The sequence below is a fragment of the Cyprinus carpio genome, chromosome B13, assembly GCF_018340385.1.
Source record: "Cyprinus carpio isolate SPL01 chromosome B13, ASM1834038v1, whole genome shotgun sequence".
In the NCBI taxonomy this organism is placed as follows: Eukaryota; Metazoa; Chordata; class Actinopteri; order Cypriniformes; family Cyprinidae; genus Cyprinus; species Cyprinus carpio.
In genome coordinates, this window is record NC_056609.1 from 14,552,322 (window position 1) to 14,576,461 (window position 24,140).

At 36.6% G+C, this 24,140-nt stretch overlaps 2 protein-coding genes across 3 annotated transcripts in view; both read right to left on the reverse strand.

The window, feature by feature from the left end:
• Nucleotides 1-6,671: 6,671 nt before the first annotated feature.
• On the reverse strand, nucleotides 6,672-8,328 carry apcs (amyloid P component, serum). The gene is made up of 2 exons (XM_019067216.2): nucleotides 8,174-8,328; nucleotides 6,672-7,406 (listed from the first exon to the last, which is right to left on the reverse strand). Exons 1-2 carry the CDS (start codon nucleotides 8,229-8,231, stop codon nucleotides 6,736-6,738), a joined length of 729 nt encoding a protein of 242 aa, XP_018922761.1. The 5' UTR covers nucleotides 8,232-8,328; the 3' UTR covers nucleotides 6,672-6,735.
• A 463-nt stretch (nucleotides 8,329-8,791) lies between these two features.
• The window catches only part of gfra1a (gdnf family receptor alpha 1a), an 82,646-nt gene continuing 67,297 nt past the window's right edge, over nucleotides 8,792-24,140 (reverse strand). For both annotated transcript variants that reach the window (XM_042736734.1, XM_042736735.1), the window contains 6 exons: nucleotides 22,559-22,910; nucleotides 20,720-20,829; nucleotides 19,846-19,980; nucleotides 14,598-14,803; nucleotides 11,805-11,848; nucleotides 8,792-11,075 (listed from right to left, as the gene is read on the reverse strand). In XM_042736734.1, coding sequence (XP_042592668.1) covers nucleotides 10,931-11,075; nucleotides 11,805-11,848; nucleotides 14,598-14,803; nucleotides 19,846-19,980; nucleotides 20,720-20,829; nucleotides 22,559-22,910 — 992 coding nt within the window. In that variant the 3' untranslated portion in view covers nucleotides 8,792-10,930. The remainder of the gene's footprint in view (nucleotides 11,076-11,804; nucleotides 11,849-14,597; nucleotides 14,804-19,845; nucleotides 19,981-20,719; nucleotides 20,830-22,558; nucleotides 22,911-24,140) is intronic.

Here is a 24,140-nt window from a genome sequence, read left to right on the forward strand (position 1 = left end):
GAAAATCGGGGCAAAAAGACAGGTACAAAAAACAATCTATCTCTTTATGGAAAAAATGAATGGGATTTTTACTTCCAGAATTTCATCAAAGATTTTAGACACACAAATACATTGCACTCTATTACTTTTGAATGGGAGAAAGCATAAAATGTAGTACTCCCGCCTTCTAATAAAAGAGCCAATCACTAATTGGTAAAGGCATTGCATCACTGCAGCTGAAGCTCAGATTGCGATCCACAGTCATGAAGTGAAGTCATGATGTAAGCAATGCTGCTTCCGGGTCAAAGCCTTCCCTACTAAAACTTTATTTGCACAATGCACATTTCTTAATATTATGCCTAAAATGTGTTTTAATATCACTATTAATCTGGATTGTATGATCTCTATAATATAATGTCTTTAAATACAAGACATTTAAATTGTATCTAAAGTATACTTGTAATAGTTCCACTTAATCACAATCAAATATAGCCTTCTTAAATATATCTTTGGTTTAGGTTTAGACATCAGCACTGCTTCTGCACAGTTAAATTGCATTAAGCACAAAATTAGTTGTTCCAGTTTAGCAGACTTTAAGTATACCAGTTTAGTATAGTAAAAGTACAAATGCAGGGTATCTTTATTAATCACATAAATATGTAAATGTATTTGTAGTATACTTAGCACAAAACAAATGTATTTCACATACATTATAGTATATGTTTTGTTCACTAGTCTACTTGTTTTATTTGTCTCAACAGCCATCTCCATGCTCACGGCATCCCAGACACAAATATTTTTACAATTTATAAAAAATGTATTACTGTCCGGGATTCACATGCGCATTATCTGATCCAGACTTTGGTTCAAGTCCAGAGACGTGATCGCATGGAGTGGATCTTATGCGTGAGTCTGCATGAGTTGAACATATTTTTAAAATTTTTAAAATAAGAATGATTATGATTGATTTTTTTTTTTGTTTTGTTTTTGTTATTGAATCTAGGGGGTAATCTTTTGTACTGTGGCTGTCAAATGCGGCTTTACCAAGCTCAACGGCTCTGACCCATGCAGATATAAACAAAAAGCTAAAAAGGGGGCGGGGCTGCTCGATATGTCCCGGCCAGTCTTCCTGTTTCAGTTGAAATTATGTCACCAAAGCCTTGTGTACAAAAGGATGATTATTGCGCACACTTATTTCGAGATCTTTTTTGACACGTCTTTGTGTTCATATTCAAGCAATTTTCAACGGCGATGAGCCGAGTAAACATGCAAATTCACTATGATATTAGATGGTGCTTAATGAAAACCAGAAATACCCTGGTACACATCAAATCCTATTTGATCTGCAGTTCCTCTCCATAACAACTCCCTCTTATCGAGATTTTTGTAGTCGCTGTCGTGTTTGTCATAAAGCTCTTTGTATTTAGACACCACTGAGACCAGCAGCTCTACATTCATTTTGCCTCGATGCTTCTTCTTCATCTACTTACTTCCTCTTCGTTGTTAGGTATCAATGTGTGCTCGGCAAGACTGTTTTGTGCTTGAGTGCCACAAAGTCATGTTTTACTGTAACTTCAGCAGCTCCAGGCATGTGAACAAAAGCACCAATCTCATTGGTCGGCCAGTTTTTAACGCGGGGTGCCAAACCAAAAAACCTAGCCCGAGGCATTTTTGAAAAAATGACGCTTTTACACCTGCTGTTTTGCACGTCACCTCTGTTTAGTCACGAGGCGTTAAACATTGGCGATAATCACGCACGATAATTGTCCCAGTGTGCACAAGCCTTAACACTGTGTTACTTCAGGGGTACTTCAGGGGACCTTTAAATCTGAAAGTGCACCGTGTTTAAAGTTATTGTCTCTCAAATGAAAGAGTCGACTCTGAATAATTTAAACGAGTTGTTTTTAAAAAGAATTCCAAGCCGTTTCATATTGACATCAACATGAAACATTAGCATATTGCACGTCCACTTATTGCGTGCTCAGACCTGGGAAAACTTGATTTTTGCATTGGTCTGTATGAAAATGTCTACTCATTCTTTGCCACTAGGTGTCTGGAGCAGTAAAAATAGCTGTTTCCTTGGTAATGGCTGTACACAAAACAGCACTGCACTCACAAACGCTGCTTTATCAGGCATGAAATGGAAATGCTATCAACCAATCGGACCAATCACCACATATTAGCTTCACGCAAAGGAGGGGTTTGGAAAAATTAATCGTTAAGCAAATCATTTGGGGGTCGCTGAGCAAATAAGCTAAAAATAAATGCATATTATAAGTTGTTTGGGGACTCCCAAAACCAAAATAGGATCATTACCCATAATAGGGACACTTTAATCGTAAGCTTTGTTAACAGCTTTGGAGAATTTGAAGATTCCCCATTCAATGAGACAGGAGCTGAACTTGCATGACTGAAACAGCTGTCCAAGAGAAATTACTTGCCTTAAAGGGACATCAGTTGCACTCTATGAACTTAAAGTGGTTTTCATGTGTGCTAAATAAAATAGGAAGACAGAGGGAAATGAAGAGGCCAAAAGTGATGAGATAAAGAAAATATGTGAACATCAGCAAATCTCTGAAGGAAGCAGAGCGGTTCAAAGAGGTAAAAAACTGGTGTCAAGCTTTTGATAGACAGGTAAAAAAAAAACACATTCCATGCCAAAGCAGCAGAGCTGTTGAAAAGGGGGCATGTTTAAATCAGTGGTTTAATTTGGCGCAAATTTTAGAATGGATTCCATCTTTTACAGACCTTTTAAAGTGAAAGTTTATCAAAAGTTTCACTTTATTCTTTTAGGATCTTCAGCAAAATATTCCCAAACTCTTCTGGTAGATTGCTGAGACCTGCACACTTAAATACACTCTCAACCATATCAGTCCACTCTAAACAAACAACACAGCGCATATCAAAGTAAAGCTGCAATCTTCTGCATACATATTGTCCCTCGCATTTCGAGACACCAAATTTGCCTCAAGACACTGATCAGACTTGCATGAGGTAGGTGTTCATTATTGGACTGTTATGGATGTGGTGTTGGGGGCTGCCATGTTAAAGATAGCTGTTCTCCCCTGCCGATGTGTGTTAGGGCCCCAAATGCCTGAGGCTCCTGAGCCTGGCCCCTGACACCACTCTACATGAGCCAATATGAGCAATGCTGCCAGCTCTCTGCATGCTAATGTAATAGTATTATTCCATACTTATTACAGCCCCTAAAGCTGTGCACACACAAAGTCTTTGTAAATATTATCTGTTTTGTGCATGTCTGTGAGGGATCACATTCATTCATTAGATGAATATTTCAGGATCTTAATTTTTTATATCATCTGATACAATAGAAAAATCAGCTGAAATTTCTTTTAAGATTCAGGATAAAATGTCTTTGAGAAAGGATCTCAAGGATAGCATTAATTTATAATTAATGCTAATTAAACAAACAATGTCCAATTATAGTGCAATTATAGTGGAAGATGTCATTCTGTTTGCTAAAGATGTGTAACTTCATGTAAATAAAGGGTGATTAATGCTTTATGCTGAATTTGTTTCAAATATTGCACAACTATAATTATAAAACAGTATTTATATATGTTGTTATACAAAAACGTACTTTGTTTGGTTTTAGTAATTTATTTATTATACATAATTATTGACATTGTAACGTGAAATATGATGGCTAATGCATTTCTTAACAGTAACCTGGAGGGCTTTACATCGTCATATTCCACACATTTCATAATGTGTTCTGAAGTCAGTTTAAAGGTAATTAAGAGCACAATGGGTAATTGTATGATTGCTAGGAAAAAAAGTGCACAAGCCTTTTTTTCAGTTTAGAGCTAATTTAAAAAGTATTGCATAATAAATATGTTTTTGAATGGTGCACACTCACATGAGATGAAGACTACTAATACTAATAATAACAGTTTTCAATAAAAGTGTTTTACAGTAATTGTACACGCGGTTGCATGTGTGGATTGCCCCCTTGCTGTATTTCGCATGTTACAATAATAATGCAATGTTTTAGTAAACGTCACTGAAGAACTGCGAACTCATTGGCTGCCGCCTCTGTTGATACGCTAGTTGTGTAATTTTGTGATGAGAAGAGTGAAGAAAGTTAGACAGCAAAATGGGCTTTAGTATTTCTAACATATTCAACATAAAGCATTACCATCCTCTACTTACACAAAGAAACGTGAGAATCAGTATGTGTACAGCCAAAGAAAAGGTCTGAAACTGGAAGACACAAAGACAAAAAGTGAGTGTAAACATGGTAGCACACACAATAAAGAAAACCCTGAACTGTGATGCCCAAGTTGCTTCTTTTTTCTTGAACAGGTAAGGGGAGATCTCTCTAAAACCCACTAGTAGGCTATTAGTGATTCTTTACATAAATCTCTTAATTAAATAATTAATATTTATGCAATAATTATGAACGATTTTTCCCATTGCAAATAGTACTTTTTTTCTAATTTTTCAAAATTATTTTTCAATTAATGCAGTATTTCAGATTAAAATAGAGACTAGGCCCTTTTAAATACAGATTAGTGCCACCTGGTGAGAGCAAAGAAAGAAAAACGTAATTTCATGGTGTAACCACTAAATTCCTGTATAGAACTCTATAGCGCGCCTTGTGAATTCCCTAGTTGTCTCTATATACTGTAACATAACATAATTGCTTATATTAAGTTATGGACTTGAATGTACTGTATATTAAGACATTCTCAAAGGCTACTTTTTGTCAAGGTTTATATATATATATATATATATATATATATATATATATATATATATATATATATATATATATATATATATATGTATGTATGTATTTTTTGTTTGAAATGTTGATTTGAAATATCATTTTTTGCATTATTACTACTACAGTCAAACCTTAACAGAAAGCATTTTTTTACACAAAGCATTAAAATTCTATAAAAATGTAACAAAAATGAGCAGGAATGTTTTATCAGAGTTTAATCCTTCTGGGTCTGATCTGATTTCAACCTCTTATTTCAGACTTTTGACTCATTTTGGATATATGGTTATTCCATTTGAGTGTGTATAATTGTGCATGTGTGTGTTTGTGTGTCTGTGAGTGTGTGTGAGTGGATGTGTCTGTTTTTGTGGTCCACTTTTTTACTGCATTGTGATTGAATTTATGATTTTATTTTACATATTTTTTACTTATTTTTTGTCGTTTTTGTTGGTGTTTTTTTTTGTTGTTTTTTTTTTTTGTTGTTTGTGTTGAGTGGGTGTGTCTGTTTAGCACTCTTGATGTTTTAGGGTTTCACCCCTTCATTGCAGAGTACTTTTTCTGCATCGTGGCTGACTTGTAGATTGTGCACACAAAAATTCTCTACATTGTTGTGTTTTTCTCCATTTCCCATTCATTTCCTATGGTCGGTCATTTTTGACCAAAGACCAAGAGTGTGATTATTTATTTATTTTTTACAACCACTTAATCTGTTCGAATCATGGCCTCAATTTTTTTTTCTGTGTTCACATTCCAAGTGCCATAAAAGTCACCAAGTTTTGCACCATTCCAATAAAGCTGTGATTTTTAAAAATTCAAAACATAAACCGCAGAAGGGTTAAAGTACAGAAATTACACTAATACAAATAATAGAATAGAATAACTGAATACACCTTTTAATTTTACCAAAATGTAATTAATTTCTAGAATATTTCAGCTTTATTTCAGTTACTGAAGACATTTATTCATTCATTCATTCATTTAGTATTGTATTGTATTGTATTGTATTGTATTGTAACAGTTTTAGTTAACCAACACAACCCGTCCGTACTTCATACGTCGCTAACTTAGTTAGCTGGATTTGATTGTTGATGATTTGGCATGATTTTGTTTTGTTGGTTCTTCAAAGCCATAGTCCTTAACCTTAAGCTTAAACCTGCTCGGAACCAGGCTTATTTCATGTAAACAGGATTAGATTTATCTTTTTTAAGCAGAATTGATACTGAATTGATCTGTCCCAGCCACTGCTACTTTATTAGAAGAGTACCCTACTGATCCAGGGACAATAATTTAAAATAATTTAAAAATTAATTTAAAAATAATATAATAATGTTGTGTATATAATACTATAGACACAGCCAGTCTGAAAATTTGTCAAGTTTTTTGTCAGGTGTCTTTTTTTAATTATATGATGTTATTACATTCCTGTCTAGCCTCAAGCCAGTCGCTGCATTGCTGATCGTGGTTTCGAATATCGATACATCTGCCCTTTTCGGGGAACAAGAGAACGTGCGGTAATCTTAGACAACTTAATCCAGAAATTTTAAATCAAATCCGCTAATTCATTTGAAGAACCAGATTAGCCAGTGATCAGTTATCACGATTAGAAGATCTAGCATCTTGCAAATCATCTGGGCCCCTGGTGAAGAACGGGCCCCTGGTGTCAAGAGGTTTGCTCCTATAATGTTAGTTGTTTGTTTTGTCGTTTTAGGTTTTATAGTATAGTGCAGGTAAAAATGATGTTGGTTTTTTGTTTTTTTGTTTTGTGTTTTTTGTTGTTTTTTTTGTTGTTTTATACTTTCCTGATATATGTGGTTATTGAGGAAGTGAGCATGCAAGCTTGAGGCCACTGTGTCAACTTTGATCATTAAACTGCACCAAAATCCAACTCTAATTCAAGTAAGTTAGGTTTCTGTTGTTTGGTCAGTATTGAAAACTTAGCACAAAGTTCACTGTCAAGATGTTTATTCATTTCTCATGACATTACAACAACAGTTCAGTACAACAGAGCACTATTGCTGCTCTTCTTTGCTATTGAATGTTACTTGATGCTTTCCTTCCACTTGTACAGACCCAGCAATGGTGTACATCAGATTGTGCCAGTTAATGTAATCACCATGTTTGTATTTGGTCTTTGCCTCCATGTAAGTCTTAATCTGACGGATGGTCAGGATTTGTCCATGTACATGCACATCTGCTATGAAACCTGTGAAGCCATTGTGTTCGTTGAACCCTCCATCATATTGGGTCTGACACTGGCCGAGTGTTATGACAGGATTTCCTTTGAAAGATACTTTAGGGCCCACTGCCTTTTTAATGCTGGCTACTTTATTCACAAACATCTGTGCAAGACCACTGTTGGCATCCCAGGTTGCACACAGTGAGATCCACTGATTATTGTTAAACACCAACCCATCCATCTGAACCTTGAAGCTATGAATAGTCATCTCGTACTGTTTGCTGGTACTTAACCAACGTAAAGAAAAGTCTTGAGGGTACGATGGTGTAGCCAGAGAAAACAGACATGGATCAAGACTCATTCGTTCAGTGTAGAATCGCAAACACACGGTGGCTGCAGACATGTCCATGGATTCATTCGGGTGGAGCTTCACCCAGTTGTCGGTGGTCAGGTCTGGGAACGTGATGACCTTCTCCCTCAAACATTTTCTCTCTTTTATCGGCACTGTTGTTGACATAAGTAAATGTTTTCAACACTTAAGGCATTAAAAGCTCTTTAATGTGAAGTGACACTGGTTGACCCACATATTGTATACAGCAGTATTGCTTAATGAACAAATATGCAAAGGCACAAACAAAATGAACTGACAAAAGCTGTCTAAATTCATTTTTTATCTTTATCTTTATCTAGTGGTATTAATTAACTAAATTCAACTTTGTTATAACCATGTTAATAAGGTGACCTCTGTATTTTAAAAACTGTAGTAGTCAGCATTTGAAGTGGATCAAAAAAGTTAAACAAAGTTGTCATAGGACAAGAATGCATTTTGGTTTTAGGTTTTAGGACAACTCTGATGAAAGGTTTTGATCCACTTCAAATGGGGAAGTCGTGGCCTAATGGTTAGAGAGTCGGACTCCCAATCGAAGGGTTGTGAGTTCGAGTCTCGGGCCGGCAGGAATTGTGGGTGGGGGGAGTGAATGTACAGCGCTCTCTCCACCCTCAATACCACGACTTAGGTGCCTTGAGCGAGGTACTGAACCCCAACTGCTCCCCGGGCGCCGCAGCATAAATGGCTGCCCACTGCTCCGGGTGTGTGTTCACAGTGTGTGTGTGTTCACTGCTCTGTGTGTGTGCACTTCGGATGGGTTAAATGCAGAGCACAAATTCTGAGTATGGGTCACCATACTTGGCTGAATGTCACGTCACTTTCACTTTCACTTTCACTTTCGTCACTTACTGTATATTGTTAGTATTACATAGATAGTACTTACGGGACAATGCCAAACCACAAAGGACAATAAAGAAAACGTATGAAGCAAGTCTCTTCATTTTCCTTTTGGGTCGAGTCAGGCATGAGAGAGTCACCTGAGCGCTTCACGCTTACTCTTTTATACTGCACCACTGTAGTGAGGACACAGCATGTTAGTGCTGATTCAGCAGTTTGGTTACATGTGTAGATAATCAGCAAGGCTGCACAATTTGGCCAAAAAGTTATCTTGTAATAACGATTTCACCTGAAATTATGAACTTTTATTCTCATATGAAAAGGTATAATATAATTGCTGCTGAGACATCCAAGCAAAAATAGCAAAGAGACCTAATTTTGCTGTCAATGGAATAGTTGCTTTTTATAAGTGTTCACACTTGGGTTCAATCTTTATGAGAACCAGCTAAAGCCACTTTCTGTGGGACTTTGGTTATATTTAGTTACATCTTTTTAAGTTATTATAGTGCCTTAGTCCATATTGCCATTTTATTTAGAATTATTGTGCAGCCCTCACTGACCTGTTGCTATCTCCTTTTGTAAACAAAATTATTGTTATGGTTAAATTGCTAAATTCCTCTTATACTGTACATCCTCCGTGAGAAAACAAAACACAACAAAGGTGAATGAGTCAACATTTTAATCATTTTCATAGAATACTTTTTACATTTTCACAAGCTAAGAAGAAATGTGACAGATTGTGGAAGAGTCTTGTGTTTTATTTTTCTTATTTTTATCAATTCTCTGGAGCAATAAGATGTGGATGTAGAGAAATATAGTTTTTACAATGTAGGATTCTTACTGTCCTGCTCCCATCTTCACAGCAACTTTATGTTGCGGCCAAAGCCAAATGCAGCAGACCACCACAAAATGCCTGCGTAGAATCCATAACAAACCGCATCCAATAGCCTTTATTGCATTTCCATCACTCATGCTTGGTTTTTTAATGTTCATACTTTTAAAGTTCCCATACTGCTTACCAGCAGAAAAAGACAACATTACAATAAATAAACTCATAATGCAAAAGGATACAAAAATAAGATTTTTTTTTTGGCTTACCATAAAACAATAACATAGTGGTATAGTAAATAAATGGCTGTTGTACATCTCCTTCATTTGGGATATAGGAAAGGACAGCAATAATTACAGATGCAAGTCTTCAATTTGTACTGTAATATCTAAACAAAAATATATACTGTGTATATAGTTACTAAGAAAAGCGATAAATCCTTATCCAATATGATAATACATTGTACAACCAAATCCCAATTCAAATATAGCAGGCTCTATAAACATAGTTCATGTAGAAGTATATATATGTTTGTGTGTTTATTATTATTTATTTTTATCTAGCACTTAAAATGTCTTGTAAATAACATGGAGTACAACAATACATTATCTTTTGTTTAAAATGCCACATGAACCAAAGCAGCATGTCATAGACTCTTTTAACGTGTACCGCTGAGGTGGTTAAACTGCACATGCCTCATACTGACATATATAAGACTTCTGGGTATTTATTTTTTATTTTTTGAAATAATTCTCACTGGTTTTAAGTAATTGTGATGCAGGATCACAATACTGACTCTTTCAGTAACTTTTGTATAGACATACAGTACAAAAAACTGGCTACAGTATATAATACGTACATGACTAGATTGCATGTTTTGTTGGGGCCAAAGTATGAAAATCCCTGTCAAAGCAACATCAGAAAGGCAATATACACTTGATAGATACGCGGATGCCGGTAGGTTTAGACTTGTGAGTGGTGATGCAATTTACAGATACTTATATATGCAGTTTGTAACACAGAACCTTGACACATCATCTGATTACACAAGAATCAATGCTGTCGCCTAGCCTCAGTCCATGTTTTCTCCCGTAAACTGTGACAGAGGAGTTATGAAACCCCAGTTCTATTGACATACCCATCCAGTCAACCCATGATCTCATCCTCAACCTTCAAACAAACACATACAAACAGCATTACGCATCCACACGCAAACACACCATGACAAACCAGAGCAAAGTTATCAAATAGTCTCCTTATGTCTTATCTCTTATGTCTTTTCTGACAAAGCTTCTGTCCTGTTGGTCATCCAGTAAACTCCCCTCGAAACCCTCTTTTCACTTTCTGTGACTAGATGTTTTGTAAATGTCTTTTGATATGTTTGAACTACAGATGGGCCAGTGATGCTATAGAAAAACTACGGAGAAGCACAATTAGTGAGAATCTAATTTTCACCATAATGTTAAATAAAAGACAATTTGTAGAAATAAACAGTTGCCACATCTGAAAAATTAATAGCGTTTTAATAGTATCTTGGTTTTACTTTTGCTGTGTCTTTGTGTACCAGTGAGCAATGGATAGTGCACACTGTATTGTTAAGTGCACAGATAAGATTAATCTCTACTGCTGTGACAGGAGTCCTTATGATTTCTGGCCCTCAAACACGTAAACGGCACAAAATCACATGGGAATGCTGCAATAATTTCAGGGTTCTCTCGCATTTCTTTCACGTTTCATCTTCCGCAAAATCAGGAGGGAAGAGAGACAGAAACTTGAGTACACCAAGACCACTTTGTTTTGTTGCATCAACAACATCAACAAAAGCTCTTAAAAAACAAAACAGCAAGAGAGAGGAAGGGAGGGACTAAGAGAGAGAAAGAGAGAGAGAGAGAGTACTGAGTACAACAGATTGACCAGGAACAGCGATCGACTTTGTACAAATTGTGACTGTCCGTGTTTTATGTTCTTAGGTGGCTACAACATTGCTATGGTGAAGATGCAGTGCAGGGAGATAGCCAGCGGGAGCAGCAGAGAGCTAAGGCCTGATAGAGATGCCTGCCGAGTGGACGAATTCCTGGAGATGGTGTTGGAGGAGCTGGGGTCATCGATCTGTGGGTCCGGAGAAACACAACAGGGAACAGGCAAGAAAGAGTATGAGCATTTAGTCTTACCAGCCTAAAGGTGGTTAGACATGACAGAGAGTTCAGCTAATTGATTTTGACGTATTTTTCCATTATGATGTTTTACCTTGAACTTTTCAAAAAGGAATTGGATGTGTTTGTGATTGGCTTTTCAAGGATTTTAGTACACCATAATGCATAAAAAAAACCTGGACTTTCGCCTTGCAAAAAAAAAAACTCATTCATTTAAAAATAAAAATGGCATTCTGTCTGAGTTATGCCTAACATGGGTTCAAATGTCTGTGAGATTAGAAAAGCTCTTTGATTCAGCAATGAAATTTGTTCTCTGAAAAGAGGTCCTCATTTTTAAGGCTGTTTGGGCCTGCCGCTGCAACACTAAATGTCATTCTAGCATATAATGTTGCTTTTATTATGTACAATGACATTTAGTGAACTTTAAAAGGCAGAAGATAAACAATGTTCACATTTTGCCATCGCCCAACGCAAAGATCATGTGCATACCAGGCAGAAAGAGCCCTCTAGTGCCAGGTCAAAGTTCAGCCAAAAATGGCCAATGTGACGTGAGATAATCACTGCTTTGTCTCTCTTTTCTTTCATTATGACTAATCATTTCAATAGCACTTGGCATATATCAGAGATATGCCTAGTTTGGGATGTGCTATCAGTTTTTATTCTGGCATGAAAAGAAGTATGTTAGCATACTTACCACACATAACACATCTATTGTGTTGTTTGTATTCAGCTTCTGAGCCTAGAAAAGAAAAAAAAAAAAAAACTCTATTAAAGTAACTGGATAAAAATTGATAACATTTCGGACCAAGAAAACCCTTACTAGACTACATATTACAACAGTCCTGCAGGAGGATCCACACTGGATAATCAATAACAAAATAGCCAGAATAGTGTTTATAGCTGCGATTTTATATCCATTAATTGCATTAGTATTGTGCTTTATAATGATATTGACAAGTTTAAAATCTATTGTAATTCTCTTTTTAGATAGTCTCAATATAACTAAAAAGAGAATTAAATGTGCACAAGCTGATATTAATATTAATCATATTAATCATAGCAGGTTGGTTTCTGGAGGATTCTCAGTTTGAGGACACATTATATTTCTCAGATTTTATCATTCCAAATGTAACCCTTTAGTAGCAAACAATCCAGTATGGATTTTACTTCCTTATGTGTGTGTACTTGTTGTATAGGTATGTGTGTCCTAGAAAGTGAGAAGCAGTGGTGATATAGGAGACCTGGTGACAGTATAATAAATGGATTCCTGTGTGTTGTTGGTTCGGTATCCTCCTGAAACTAGCCGACTTGAATCTTAGCCAGAGCCCAGCATGATAAAGCAATGCCTTTATAAACAACATTATAAACAACCGCATCTACACACCGGCAAAAAGAGGATTTGAGGTTTAATATCAATGATTCATTTCTCCCAGAGCGGTCCTATGGCCCTTAAAACATTTTTTAAAATTGAAGAAATAAACCAACAAAAGTCTAGAAAGTGTGATGTTCAGGCAAAAAATAAAAAAAAAAATAAAGTTGGATAATTGTTCTCTGTACAAATCAAGAGATGTTTTAATTATATTGAAGCAAAATGCTCCCAAAGTGCAATATATGGCATTTTAATAGTGCAAAAAAAGAAAAAGAAATGGAAAAAGAAACCAAACTCATGAAATTGGCCCTTAATCTTACTGAATCACTTGACAGCATACTAAGCAGAAAGTTTCACACTTTTATTATATATTTAGAACATGAGTTCACACTGAACGCAGAGATCTCGCTCATGCTGCTAAAGCAGAGCGTTCAATAATTTTGCAAATATGCCCAATACTTGCATTCGGACATGCTTTTAGATGAGATATTACCATATGTCTCTTTGTTTTGAGGGTGTTAATGCACATCTGGCTCTGTCATTTTATTAAAAAAGGCAAAAAGGGATGCAAACATTATGGCTGGCTGTAAACATCTCAGTTCTAAAAAAGAGAGAGAAAAGCAGTTCGATATGCATTAACATGCTGTTCGTATGCAGGATTCGTCTCGCTAGTTTTCCTAGAGGTCAGCTGCGTGTGCTGTGATCATTTGTAACCGATGAAGAAAGACTGACAGACATATCCCATGAGCCTGCACTCTCTGTCTCTGTTCTTCTCCTCATTTTCACACTGACAGCTGCTCCCCCTCAGAGGACTACGTTTAGCAGTGAGGCTAATACAAAAACATGTAAACTCATTAACGCCACTTTCTCCTGCTGCTGCGCATTCCTCTTTTGGAGTGTTTGGGTCTGGATACATGCGCTTATGCGTGCCCTAATGTCTGTGATTATATATTAGCCTTGTTTCTAGTTAAAAGATGTGTGTGGGTCTTGTTGTTGGATTGAACTGTTGTTTCAAGGGCTGTATCTTAATACATTTATGCATTTGGCAGACACTGACATCCAAAGTGAGTAGGATTGCATTCAAGGTATACATGTTATCGGTTCACAAATTTCTTGAGATTCGAATCCATGACCTTGGCATAGCTAACGCCTTGCTCTACTGTTTGAGTTACAGGAATGCTGTTTAGTCAAATGTCTAATTACATACAAAAGTTAATTTCAGGCCAGAGAAGAACTGCCCTTCCCCTGACACTATCGGATGAGAACAAAACTTGAACTGAATTGAGCTGGATAATGACACTATTGTCTCCTGTAGAGCTGCTTTATAGCTGAATCGACTTATTTATATAGTTGATGCATTTTATAACATCAACACTGTTTTTAAGCTGTATTGAATCAACACTGATCTGACCTGAGCTGAATAGCCACTCTATTGTCTTCCGCAGTTGATAAACTGTTCTAAACTGAAATATTGAACTGACTCGAGCTGAATAAGGATATTATTGTCTTTTTTTAAGAGCTGCTTTGCAGCAGAATTTGAATTTATTTCCTATTTGAAGAAGTTTGCATTATACTGTGAAGCAACTTTAAAATAATCTATATAGTATAAAGCGCTATAGATATAAAGGTGATTTAGCAGATGATGTTCAAAACTTAAATAAGGACGTTTTTGTGATGATTATGTGGATTGTAAATATATTTCTATTATAGTTCTTACAGATAGAATATAACTTAATGGTATTAATTATATTAATTAATTAATTAATTAATTTACTCAATTAATTTGACTAAAATGTGTTATTTTTTTGTAATGTTGAGCCTAAATGGTTAGATAGTTCAGTAATTGCAAGTTTACCTACCCATGAGAAATATTTAGCAGAGTCCCCTATAATGTAGTATAGCTCTCTTATGTAAATTAGTCATATGCGCTGAACCATTCACTTCCTAAAACATAATTTTCAAGATCAACAGAGGTATTTATTAACTCCTAACATATAAGGACCACAAACACATCATCTGTTTTAAAACCCTGCATTCCCTGAGGCACATATGCACATACACCCAACCCACAATGAATACATGAAACTTGAAGATCTATGTCTGCAATAGTTCCACTGACCTGGAGGCTTCCGCAGAACTGGTAGAGGGAGTTATCAGCTGGATTGAGATGGTTGATGTGTGTCCCTGGCTCTATGGCATTGGGTGATCTGTTTCGATCTCTGTTCCTCTGGGATGGTGTTGTCATAGTGGTGGTTGTTTGCACTGGCGGCATTGGCTGCCAAACGCTCACATCCGTCCCATTTCCAAATGCCTGGATTGCATTACCTACATAAAAAAGAGCAAAGATGGTTTCTACCTCATATTAAAAGAGGGATACGATGAAATATTTAAGAATAAATTGGAGGGCCAATACAGCACAGATAAACACTAGTTTTGCCTTAATAGTCTGAGGGTACCCAGAGATGTATGATGTAGATATGTGTTTGACTGTAAATCAAGACCTACTCCTGGATTTTATGTGCATACTGGATGTGCATTGCATGCGGCTCAGAATTCCCTAAATATATCAAATTCAAACTAACCGATATGTTGAACTGACGAATGCTCGATAATGAAACTAGAAGGCATGCAAAACTTGCCTCATATACTGTAAATTACAAGTGGTTTAATTCTTTTCAGAATACAGGAGGTCAGGTTGCTGTACATGATGACTATCAGCTTAGTCTCTCTTTCTCTGTGATTTATAATCATTGATTTAAAAGAAGGACCAGCAGTGTGTACTGTACGGTAGTGATTGCAAGCATAGTTATCACTAACATATTAAACCTGACCTATCAAAATAGTCAATAGATAATGTGCTGTTTGCTTTGACTGACTGTGTGATAGACTAGAAATGATGCATATTTGCTTTTCCACATATGAAAGATTGGAAATGACTAGTTTTAGTTCTCTCAGTCAGGCCTTCCCCAGTTTTTCTTAGAAGTAGGACCTACTGCCTCATTATATGGACCTCTGACAGGCTCTTGCTCTCTCTGCCATCTCCACTGAAACAATACAGACAGCACACTGTTTAGCACAAATACTGCAGTTTGTGTCTGTGAAGATACCAAATCCAAGAGAGTGTGGTACAGTATGTGTAGTTTGTTTTACTTTGTGAAGTTGTTCTGTTGTATCAGAAACGTCCAACCTCTCTCATAGTGCTTAGTTCTGTTTGTCGCTGCACTGCATCTTAAATCTGCTTCTCTAATTTTATCATACTCACATGTAAATCATTTGAACAAACACATGATGAATGTGTTGTTTGCTATTTTAAGAAGCTTTCTCTCCATCTCTCTAGGAAATACTGGAAAAGACCCGCAGGCTCTGAGCGCTTTGATCGTTGTTTTGAGTCTATGAGCCCTGACACATTTTCTTCAGCAGATGAATCGTGTAGTTTCCTCTCATGTGCATGTCTCTCAATGAGTCATGTTCTCTGAATCCACACTACAATCCACCAGCTGATGTCTGGAGACCTTCATATCCACAAGGTTTAAGGTTTCAAAGAAAAGAAAATGAACTACAATATCAGGCTGCTGTTTTTGTGATTTTTTTCTGATGAAATGTAGACCAGCTTAAAATAAGCAGGCTTTTCTGATGTAAATAGCATTTGCATTTAGACGGTTTTCAGCAGTGCACAATTAGCAGCACCTTTTTTTTTTTTAACTGAATGCATTTTTTTTGTCTTTTTTTAAGTTTGGGGTCAATAGGATTGTTATTATTATTATCATTTTTCTTTTTTTTTTTTTTTTTTTTTTTTTTTTACATTTGTACCTTTTCAGTGTTACAGAAGACTGGAGTAATGGCTTCTGAAAATTCTAGAGTTATTACAGTTTTGATCACAATAAATGCAGGCTTGGTGAACATAAGACTATTAACTTACTTAAATAACAACTACACTCCCCAAACTTATGTATCTATAGCATAATTTATTTGTTTCATCAAATTTCTTTGTTTTCTAAAATAAAAGTTTATTTCCAGCTTTAAATTAGATTTAAATCCCAGATTTTTAAACCCCATTATATTTTTAAATAAAGTCAGTATGTTTTTAAGAAACACTCTTATTATTGTGACAGTACTGTCCGCCAGTTTGAAGTTTGAGTAATGCCACAATACTCCAGAAGCAAGGGTATAAATGTGAAGGTGAGTATTTAAAAAAACAAATTAAAAATCCAATTTAAGATTTTTAATACTGTTTGAACAATGTCACTGTTTCACTCAGTGCTATCTGTTCTGCTGAAACACTAGCTTGTGTTGAGGACGCCGTGTTCCAAGGGCAGACAGACGCATAACGCTCAGGGGCTAGTGTAGGGTGTGAGGCCAAAGCGCTTCTTCATAGCCTCCTAAACACCCAGATACTGACGGCGCTGGGAACAAACCCCCAGAACTGTCAGGATGCCTTAACAATGAAATCGCGTAATAAGACACGAGAGAATGAGTTAATGAGACGGAGAGAGAGAGCGAGAAAGAAAGATAGAACAATAAAGAAGCAGTTTAACCCAGTTTAACCTCCTGAAGAGTCTCCTTCAACATCCACTCAAAGCCCTCGGCAGTAAAAGAAACAAATCAAATTAAGCTCAGACTGTTCACAGATATACTCTTCCTACGGTGAATCCACCCAGCCCATTCTTGTGAAGATCTGAACATTGAAAACTACTATATCTCTGTTTTTCCTGCAGTGGTTTAGAGAAAGATTTTGACAGGTCACTATTCTCTTACGTTTAGCATAATTTTTTATCACCTTTTTGCCTTCACTACTTAACTGTAAATGGTCTTGACGTGAAATAGTTTGTGTTCTGCATAAAAGTCCAAATATTCCATCTGAATGCAGAATTTTACCAGCCTCACAATTTTAAGTAACAACTGCTGCACAACCACAACAGCAAATACTATTGTCATAAAAGCTGCAGATAGCAACAGTAGTAACAGAGATAGGAAAATATTATGTAGTTTCAGATAAGTTTTAGAGTTTTTTTTGCCATGGCTTAGTGCAATTATCAAATCACAAAAGCCATGATTTAATTAAATATATATATATATTTTAATTGCATTTTTTTTCCTTCTCCGTCATCATATCCATATTGATATATAATTACAAAATTTTCCCAAAATTATGCAGCCCTTACAATCAAGCACAACAAACCTGTTTTTATTTATTTATTTATTTATTTTTTATTATTATTATTGCATTACAAAACGCAATTCCTGTTAGAAGAATCATAATCAGATTTTTTTTCTCCAAATTGTGCATTCCTGTTGACTCTTAGCATTGAACTGAGGACTGAGGCTGTTGCAAAACTAGTTCACCACAAGAAACTTAGTTCAAGTGCTGTGTATTGAGATTTGAGTAGTGGCATTCACCTGACCCTGCTTTCTAAACTGACCCCTGCATGGATCTCTATCAGTTCTATACATTTTTCGTAGCACTTCCAAGACTTTCACAAGCCCCCCTTGAAAGCTCGCTTTTTGCTATTACCACTTAGTGTGTTTTCACGCCATTCTATGAACAAAACAAAATACTTGGTGCAGTCAAGGAAGTGTGGCGAGCAAAAGATATACGGGGGAAAGTGTAAGAGAAAGAAGTGTACATAATAGGAAGATGGAAGAGGCTTTTTAGAGGCAGAGGTAAAAACGGGCTGACAGGTGGACAGCTAAAAGCATCAGAAAACAACTTGCTGGAGTCTGAAGAGATGGACAGAGCAAACCAGATCAGAGGGAGAATGAGACAAATGGACAGTTAGGAAGGAAATGGCACGGATGGAGGCACAAAGGTTAAAGGAAGAGAAAACAAGACAGAAGATATGAGGAGCGATTGACATTGCTCACATCTTTACGTCCATTTTTATGTCATTTACTAGAGGAGGATAAAATGAAACTGACTCTTTTTATATAACCATAAGTTTCCCAAAGAATCTGTCATTAGATTACAGCACTTGCACAACTCAAGTATGAAACCATTAAGTCAGCAAAGCTTAAATACTGTCTCATTTAAAATTCAGTTGGAAAATGGGCATTAGAGTTGATAAGTTCATAATCATAATTTTATGAAAACTACCTTATGTGCAGTTGTGTAGTATACAACTTTATTTGAGTGTGATTATTATTATACCTGAAAATAAACAGCTTTTAATATAAGAGCTCATCCCACTATCTGATGTGAGCATAAGTATTGGAACAATTGCCTCACAGGTGTTTCTGAGTGATCAGCTGTATCCTGTTGCATTAATTGTCCAGATATTAAAAGCAGGGAATGTGTCGTATCAATTATATCTATTGCTCCTGCATTCTGAGTCTTGCATTCAATGATGACACACAAACCAGGATAAAGACGAGGGAGCTGACTCTGAGAGAAAAGCAAGCAATTTTGGATGCCAAAAGAAAAGAGGAAGTCAATTAGAGCTATAGCAAAAACAAAGGGCATGGAGAAATCAAGAGTTTGGAAACGATGGGCAACATCAGCGGCCAACAATGACCTGATTGGTTGAGAAAACAACAGCCGTTAATGACAGACAAATCATAAAAGCTGTGAAAATGAAACCTAAAATACATGTCTGTAAAATCACCAACAACCTCCAGAAAGCTGGGGTGATGCTCTGTCAATCTACAGTCCGCAGGAGACTTTGACGCAGAGTTACAGATGCTACACAGCAAGATACAAACCTGACCAGCACCAAAAATACAAAGGCAAGATTAGAGTTTGCAAAATCAGTAGAGTTTTGGAACAGAGTTTTATGGACAGAATAGACAAAGATTAACCTTTATCTAAGTGATGGGAAAGCAAAAGTGTGGAGAGAAAAAATGGGACTGCAAATGATCCTAATCATACAGCCTCATCTGTAAAGCATGGTGGAGTCATGTCAAGTCAATCTCCAGATTTAAAATCCGATTGAACATGAATTTCACCAGCTGAAGAGGAGACTAAAGGCAGAAACTCAACAAACTTGTTGGTATAGGCTGCATTAAAGGCTGGAAAAAGCATTTCAAAGGATGAGACCAAGAGTCTGGTGATGTCTATGGGTCACAGACTCACTGCTCTGATTGCACGCAAGGGATCTGCAACTAAATAATAGCTTTTAATCTTTTACATTTGCCTTAAGTTCATCTGTCCCAAAACTTGTGCTCACATCAAATAGTGGGATGAACTCTAAAAGTGCTGTCCTTTTTATTTGGTAAAACATTTATGTGCTGAAACAGCTTATAATAAATTGTGACATATATATTGTGATATATATTTTATATTATTTAGCCCTGCTCTAACACAAACTACACATGCAAATCAGAGGGTCTCTTTGCAAAGAGACAGGATAAGTTGGGCCAAAGCAGTAACTCACGCAGGCAGGCGTTGTCAGTGAAGAACTCTGTGAATCTGTCGCATTCCTCTTTGCTGTTGCCGCTGCTGCTGCAGTCACAGAATGGAGACACGCTGATCTTGGGTGAGCGTAGATAATTTGGGGTCATCACCGTGCCTGGAAAACAAAAGGCCATGTTGCATTTTAAAAATTAAAGTATCAATTTCATATTTAATTGGAATTTGATTATATGTGTGTTTTTAAAAGCCTGATTGTGTACACAACAAAACCTAAACCCTTGTCATTTTTAGATTAGCCATTATCTTGTTCTTACTGAGCTTTCTTAAAAATAATAATTTTGGTGCAGTGTGCCTCATAAAAGCTGTACTGTGGGGGTGTGACAGTGTTAGCCCACAGAGACACAGTCTCCCACTGGTAGAACAACAACAGGAGCTAATCACAGACTAATAGCTGCACTGCTGTATTCCCGTGTGTCCAGCTGCTGTTTCTGTGTGCTGCACACACGACTTTGGGAAGACATCCAGCACAAGCAAAACGCAAAGAAAGAACTAAAGAACAAACATGTGTTCACAAAGGTTTTCTCTATACAGATCTCAGTGGATTGTATGGAGAGTAGTAGAAGTCACCCAGTGCTAGTTAATGAGACACTAAATTGTATCACTGAATCATCAGTATATAACAGTTTGATGTGTGTGTTTGTGTATTCCCCATGACTCTGAATTAATATAAAATATACTATATTAATAATTCAAAAATAAATTTTTGTGTTTATAGGTATATGTGATACATTGATTTTTAAAAGTGCAACTATTCCCCAAGACCCTAATATTAAATTTACCATATTAATAATAATAATAATAAAAATAAATAAATATATGATACAGGGCAAACTCACCAATGAGGCCAGAGTATGAAAGCAAGCAGTCAGCATAATTCTCCTTCAGACAGCCAGAGAGAGAGCGGGGCTCAGGTTGACAGTTAGTGAAGAAATCAGCCAGACGAGACCTAAAGTACCACACACACACACACACACACACACACACACACACACACACACACACTTCATATTACATAATTCTCACCTCTTCCTGACATCTATTCTAGTACAATGAGTACTAATGACACCAATTTATAATTAAATACAGTTCATTATGAATGAAAGAAAACATGTTGCCAAATCAGTTTGAAAAGCCAACTTGCACACAGTTCTTGGCTGTTAAAAGTGTTGGAAGACTCTCAGTAGCAGTCTGTGGCAGTGTTAAGAATGGAGAAGGAATTTGTAAATGAATGTGCTGTGCTGTGTCTCCTAAGACAACATGGTGTGGGACTAGTGTGGAATCTCTGCACAACTCCACCGAACACCTTGCTACAGTTAGGGGCTACACCTGGCTTCAAAATAATCATGGGTACAAGAGCAGGATGGATGCAGCAAGAAAGACATATAATGAGGAAAAAATGACCAGAATGGAGCATGTGAATTGTACAGACCTGGAGCGCAAGTGCAAATATATTCCATTTATTTGTATGAGTGTCTGAGTGTGCCCAAAGAATGCCGAGCGGCGGCTCTTCTGATTGAGCAGGGTCATTAGCTGTCGCACTCTCTGTGCCTAAAGACGTTTACTTGGCAAAACTACATTCACATTGTGCTAACAAATCCTTAACAAGCCACTTAGTGGACTCTGGGGTTGCCTCCTTCCTGCACAAACCAGATTTAAGGCTGCAGTTTTTATTGCTAGACTTCAATAATCAACACGATCGTCCTCGCGATGTGTTCTCCTGCCTTACCTTAATAAATGCTTTATTTCCCAATAGATGCAGTTTAGCTGCTCATGGCCATGTCTGTCCCTATTGGTGAATTTGTGTTATTACAGATGGCATGTTGTGATGTTGCCTCTCAGATTCAGTGAGGCATTTTTTAGCACCTCTAAAAAGCTCATTTTGCACTGCCATGTGTTAATGCACACAAGATAAGTGTTGCCATGAAGTGTGGATGCATTTGCATGTTAGTGTGTGTGTGTGTGTGTGTGTGTGTGTGTAAGAGGGCGAAAGAGAAGGATAGACAACTGTTCTTAACTTTGTATGTATACTTTATTTACTCGCTTTACAACTATAAAGTTTGAGACTGATAGTGAAATGGTTCTAGATCTTTTTGTATTTTTATTTTATGTTTCAGTTTGTTTTTTGTTCTATTCATTTTGTTTTGTTTTATGTTTTATTTTTTTTTTTTGTTTTATATTATATTATCCAGTTCCATAAAATAATGTTAAAGATACAACTTTTAATTTAAATAATGTATTAGTAAGTGTTGAAGTTATCATTATAACACTTTATTTTAAGGTGTCCATGTTACACCTTATATGTACTTACTATTAAAATAACAATAAATTAACAATAAATTATGCATAATTACATGCAAGTAACCCTAGCCCTAACCCTAACCATATCGTGAGTACATGTAGTTAATTAATATTACTCAGTACTTAAAAGTATAATTACACTGTAACATCAAGGACACCTTAAAATAAATTGTAACCTAAATGCCTTAGTGGATTTTTTTAATTGTTAGTTCATGCTAACTAATGTTGTAAACTAATATTGATTAATAGAAACGTATTGTAAATTGCTATTGATTTATTCCTTTAACGTCATTACTTTTACAATGTTAAGAACATATTATTTCATAAGAATAATATTTGAAGTTGCCTGTTATAAATGAGTTGTTTGTGGCTCAGACCTGCAGATGTAGTTGGTCTTGCAGGACGCTTGCAGTGCCAGGCAGTTGGGCTTCTCCTTGTCCTCATATGAACAGGCTGGTACGATGGTCTGGCGTCTGCGCTCAGAACAGGCCAGCTGATCCCCTAGAGGACAGGCGCAGAAGAGCATACCATAGCTGTGCTTGGGTGGCACCTTGTCAAAGAACTGCCGCAGGGCCTTGTGGCACTTCCGTTTGTTGCAGACTTCAGCCGTCGAGACTCGGCTGGTGCAGGGGCTTATGTAAGCCGAACGGTATTTCTTACAGGTGTCGTTTAGGTTGCAGGCTTTTGCTGCATTCAGACAATTGTTCTCCTTTGCTAGCGCTGGCTCACCTGCAAAGACAAAGATACATGGTATAAAAGACAATATAACTAATATAAACACTGATACAGTCTGTCCGTCAATCATTTTTGGAGGGAGGGTGTGTGGTTGAAATGCAGCTAAACCAGCTAAAATTGCTTTAAAATTGCTATATAAGAAAAAAAAAGAATAAATTGACAAAAAAAGTAAATAAAAAAAAGTACATAAAAATTTAATAAATTAAAAAGAATGGCAAAAAACAAAGACAAAGAAAAAGAGTCTGATATCATCCACAGATCTGAAACCCTTGCGCCACAGAAAAAATTTTATTTGAATACCCTACGGCACTGACAGACGTGAATTAATCATCCCAGTTTCTGCAGGTCTGCCAAAACACAAAGGCTGTTTATAAGGAACCTGTTTTTTGTTTTGGGTTGTTCTTTTTATGTTAAACGGAACAGTGCTCATCCCTCTGGATCCCTGCAGCCTAAACAAACAGTCATCTTGGCCGAACAGGGGAGTCATCAAAGCGGCCGGCATGGCTCTGCTCTCGCCTGTCAGCTGCGGCTAATTGCAGGCTTTCTAACACATTCCACAATTAACTAACATTTCTGGAAACTTGCTAAGCTACAGCAGCAGCAGATGAAAATCACACAGTGTATGGCCAGCTTTACATGGAAGTTTCAATGCAGCTGTTTTTTTTTCCACTTGGTTAAATGACAGAATAATCAATTTATGAATATATCCCCTCAAGATGACTGCTATTATGTCTGAAAGAAAAGCATAGTAGGTTTTCTAGTGCTAATGAATGTAAATTATTAAATAATTATAATATATTGATGTCAGACATGTCATGTTGCATACAGTCTAGTTTACGGGCAAAAATTTGAATATTCCCCACCCAAACCTCAAATCAATTTTGAAAATTCAGCATACGCATATGACTGAAACTCTATGCTGCTCCTGCAGTGCTCTCTATTAGAAATGAATCACTTCTGGTCTGTCATTTGTCATACATTGTGAAAAGGAGCTTTGAAATGGACATCCTTTGAATCCTTCCTCTTCAACAGCCTTGTTGTGGTACATAGCTTTTCATTGTGGTATATTACTGATAATGCTGCACAATGATATGTAGAAAAACTGAAATCAGTGCTCTGGAGTCGGGTTTCCATCCAAAGCTGCAAATTTAACTTGTGCGCAAAATTAGGATGTTGCATGAAACATTTGCGAATAAGCACCATTTCCATCTGACAGGTCAAAGA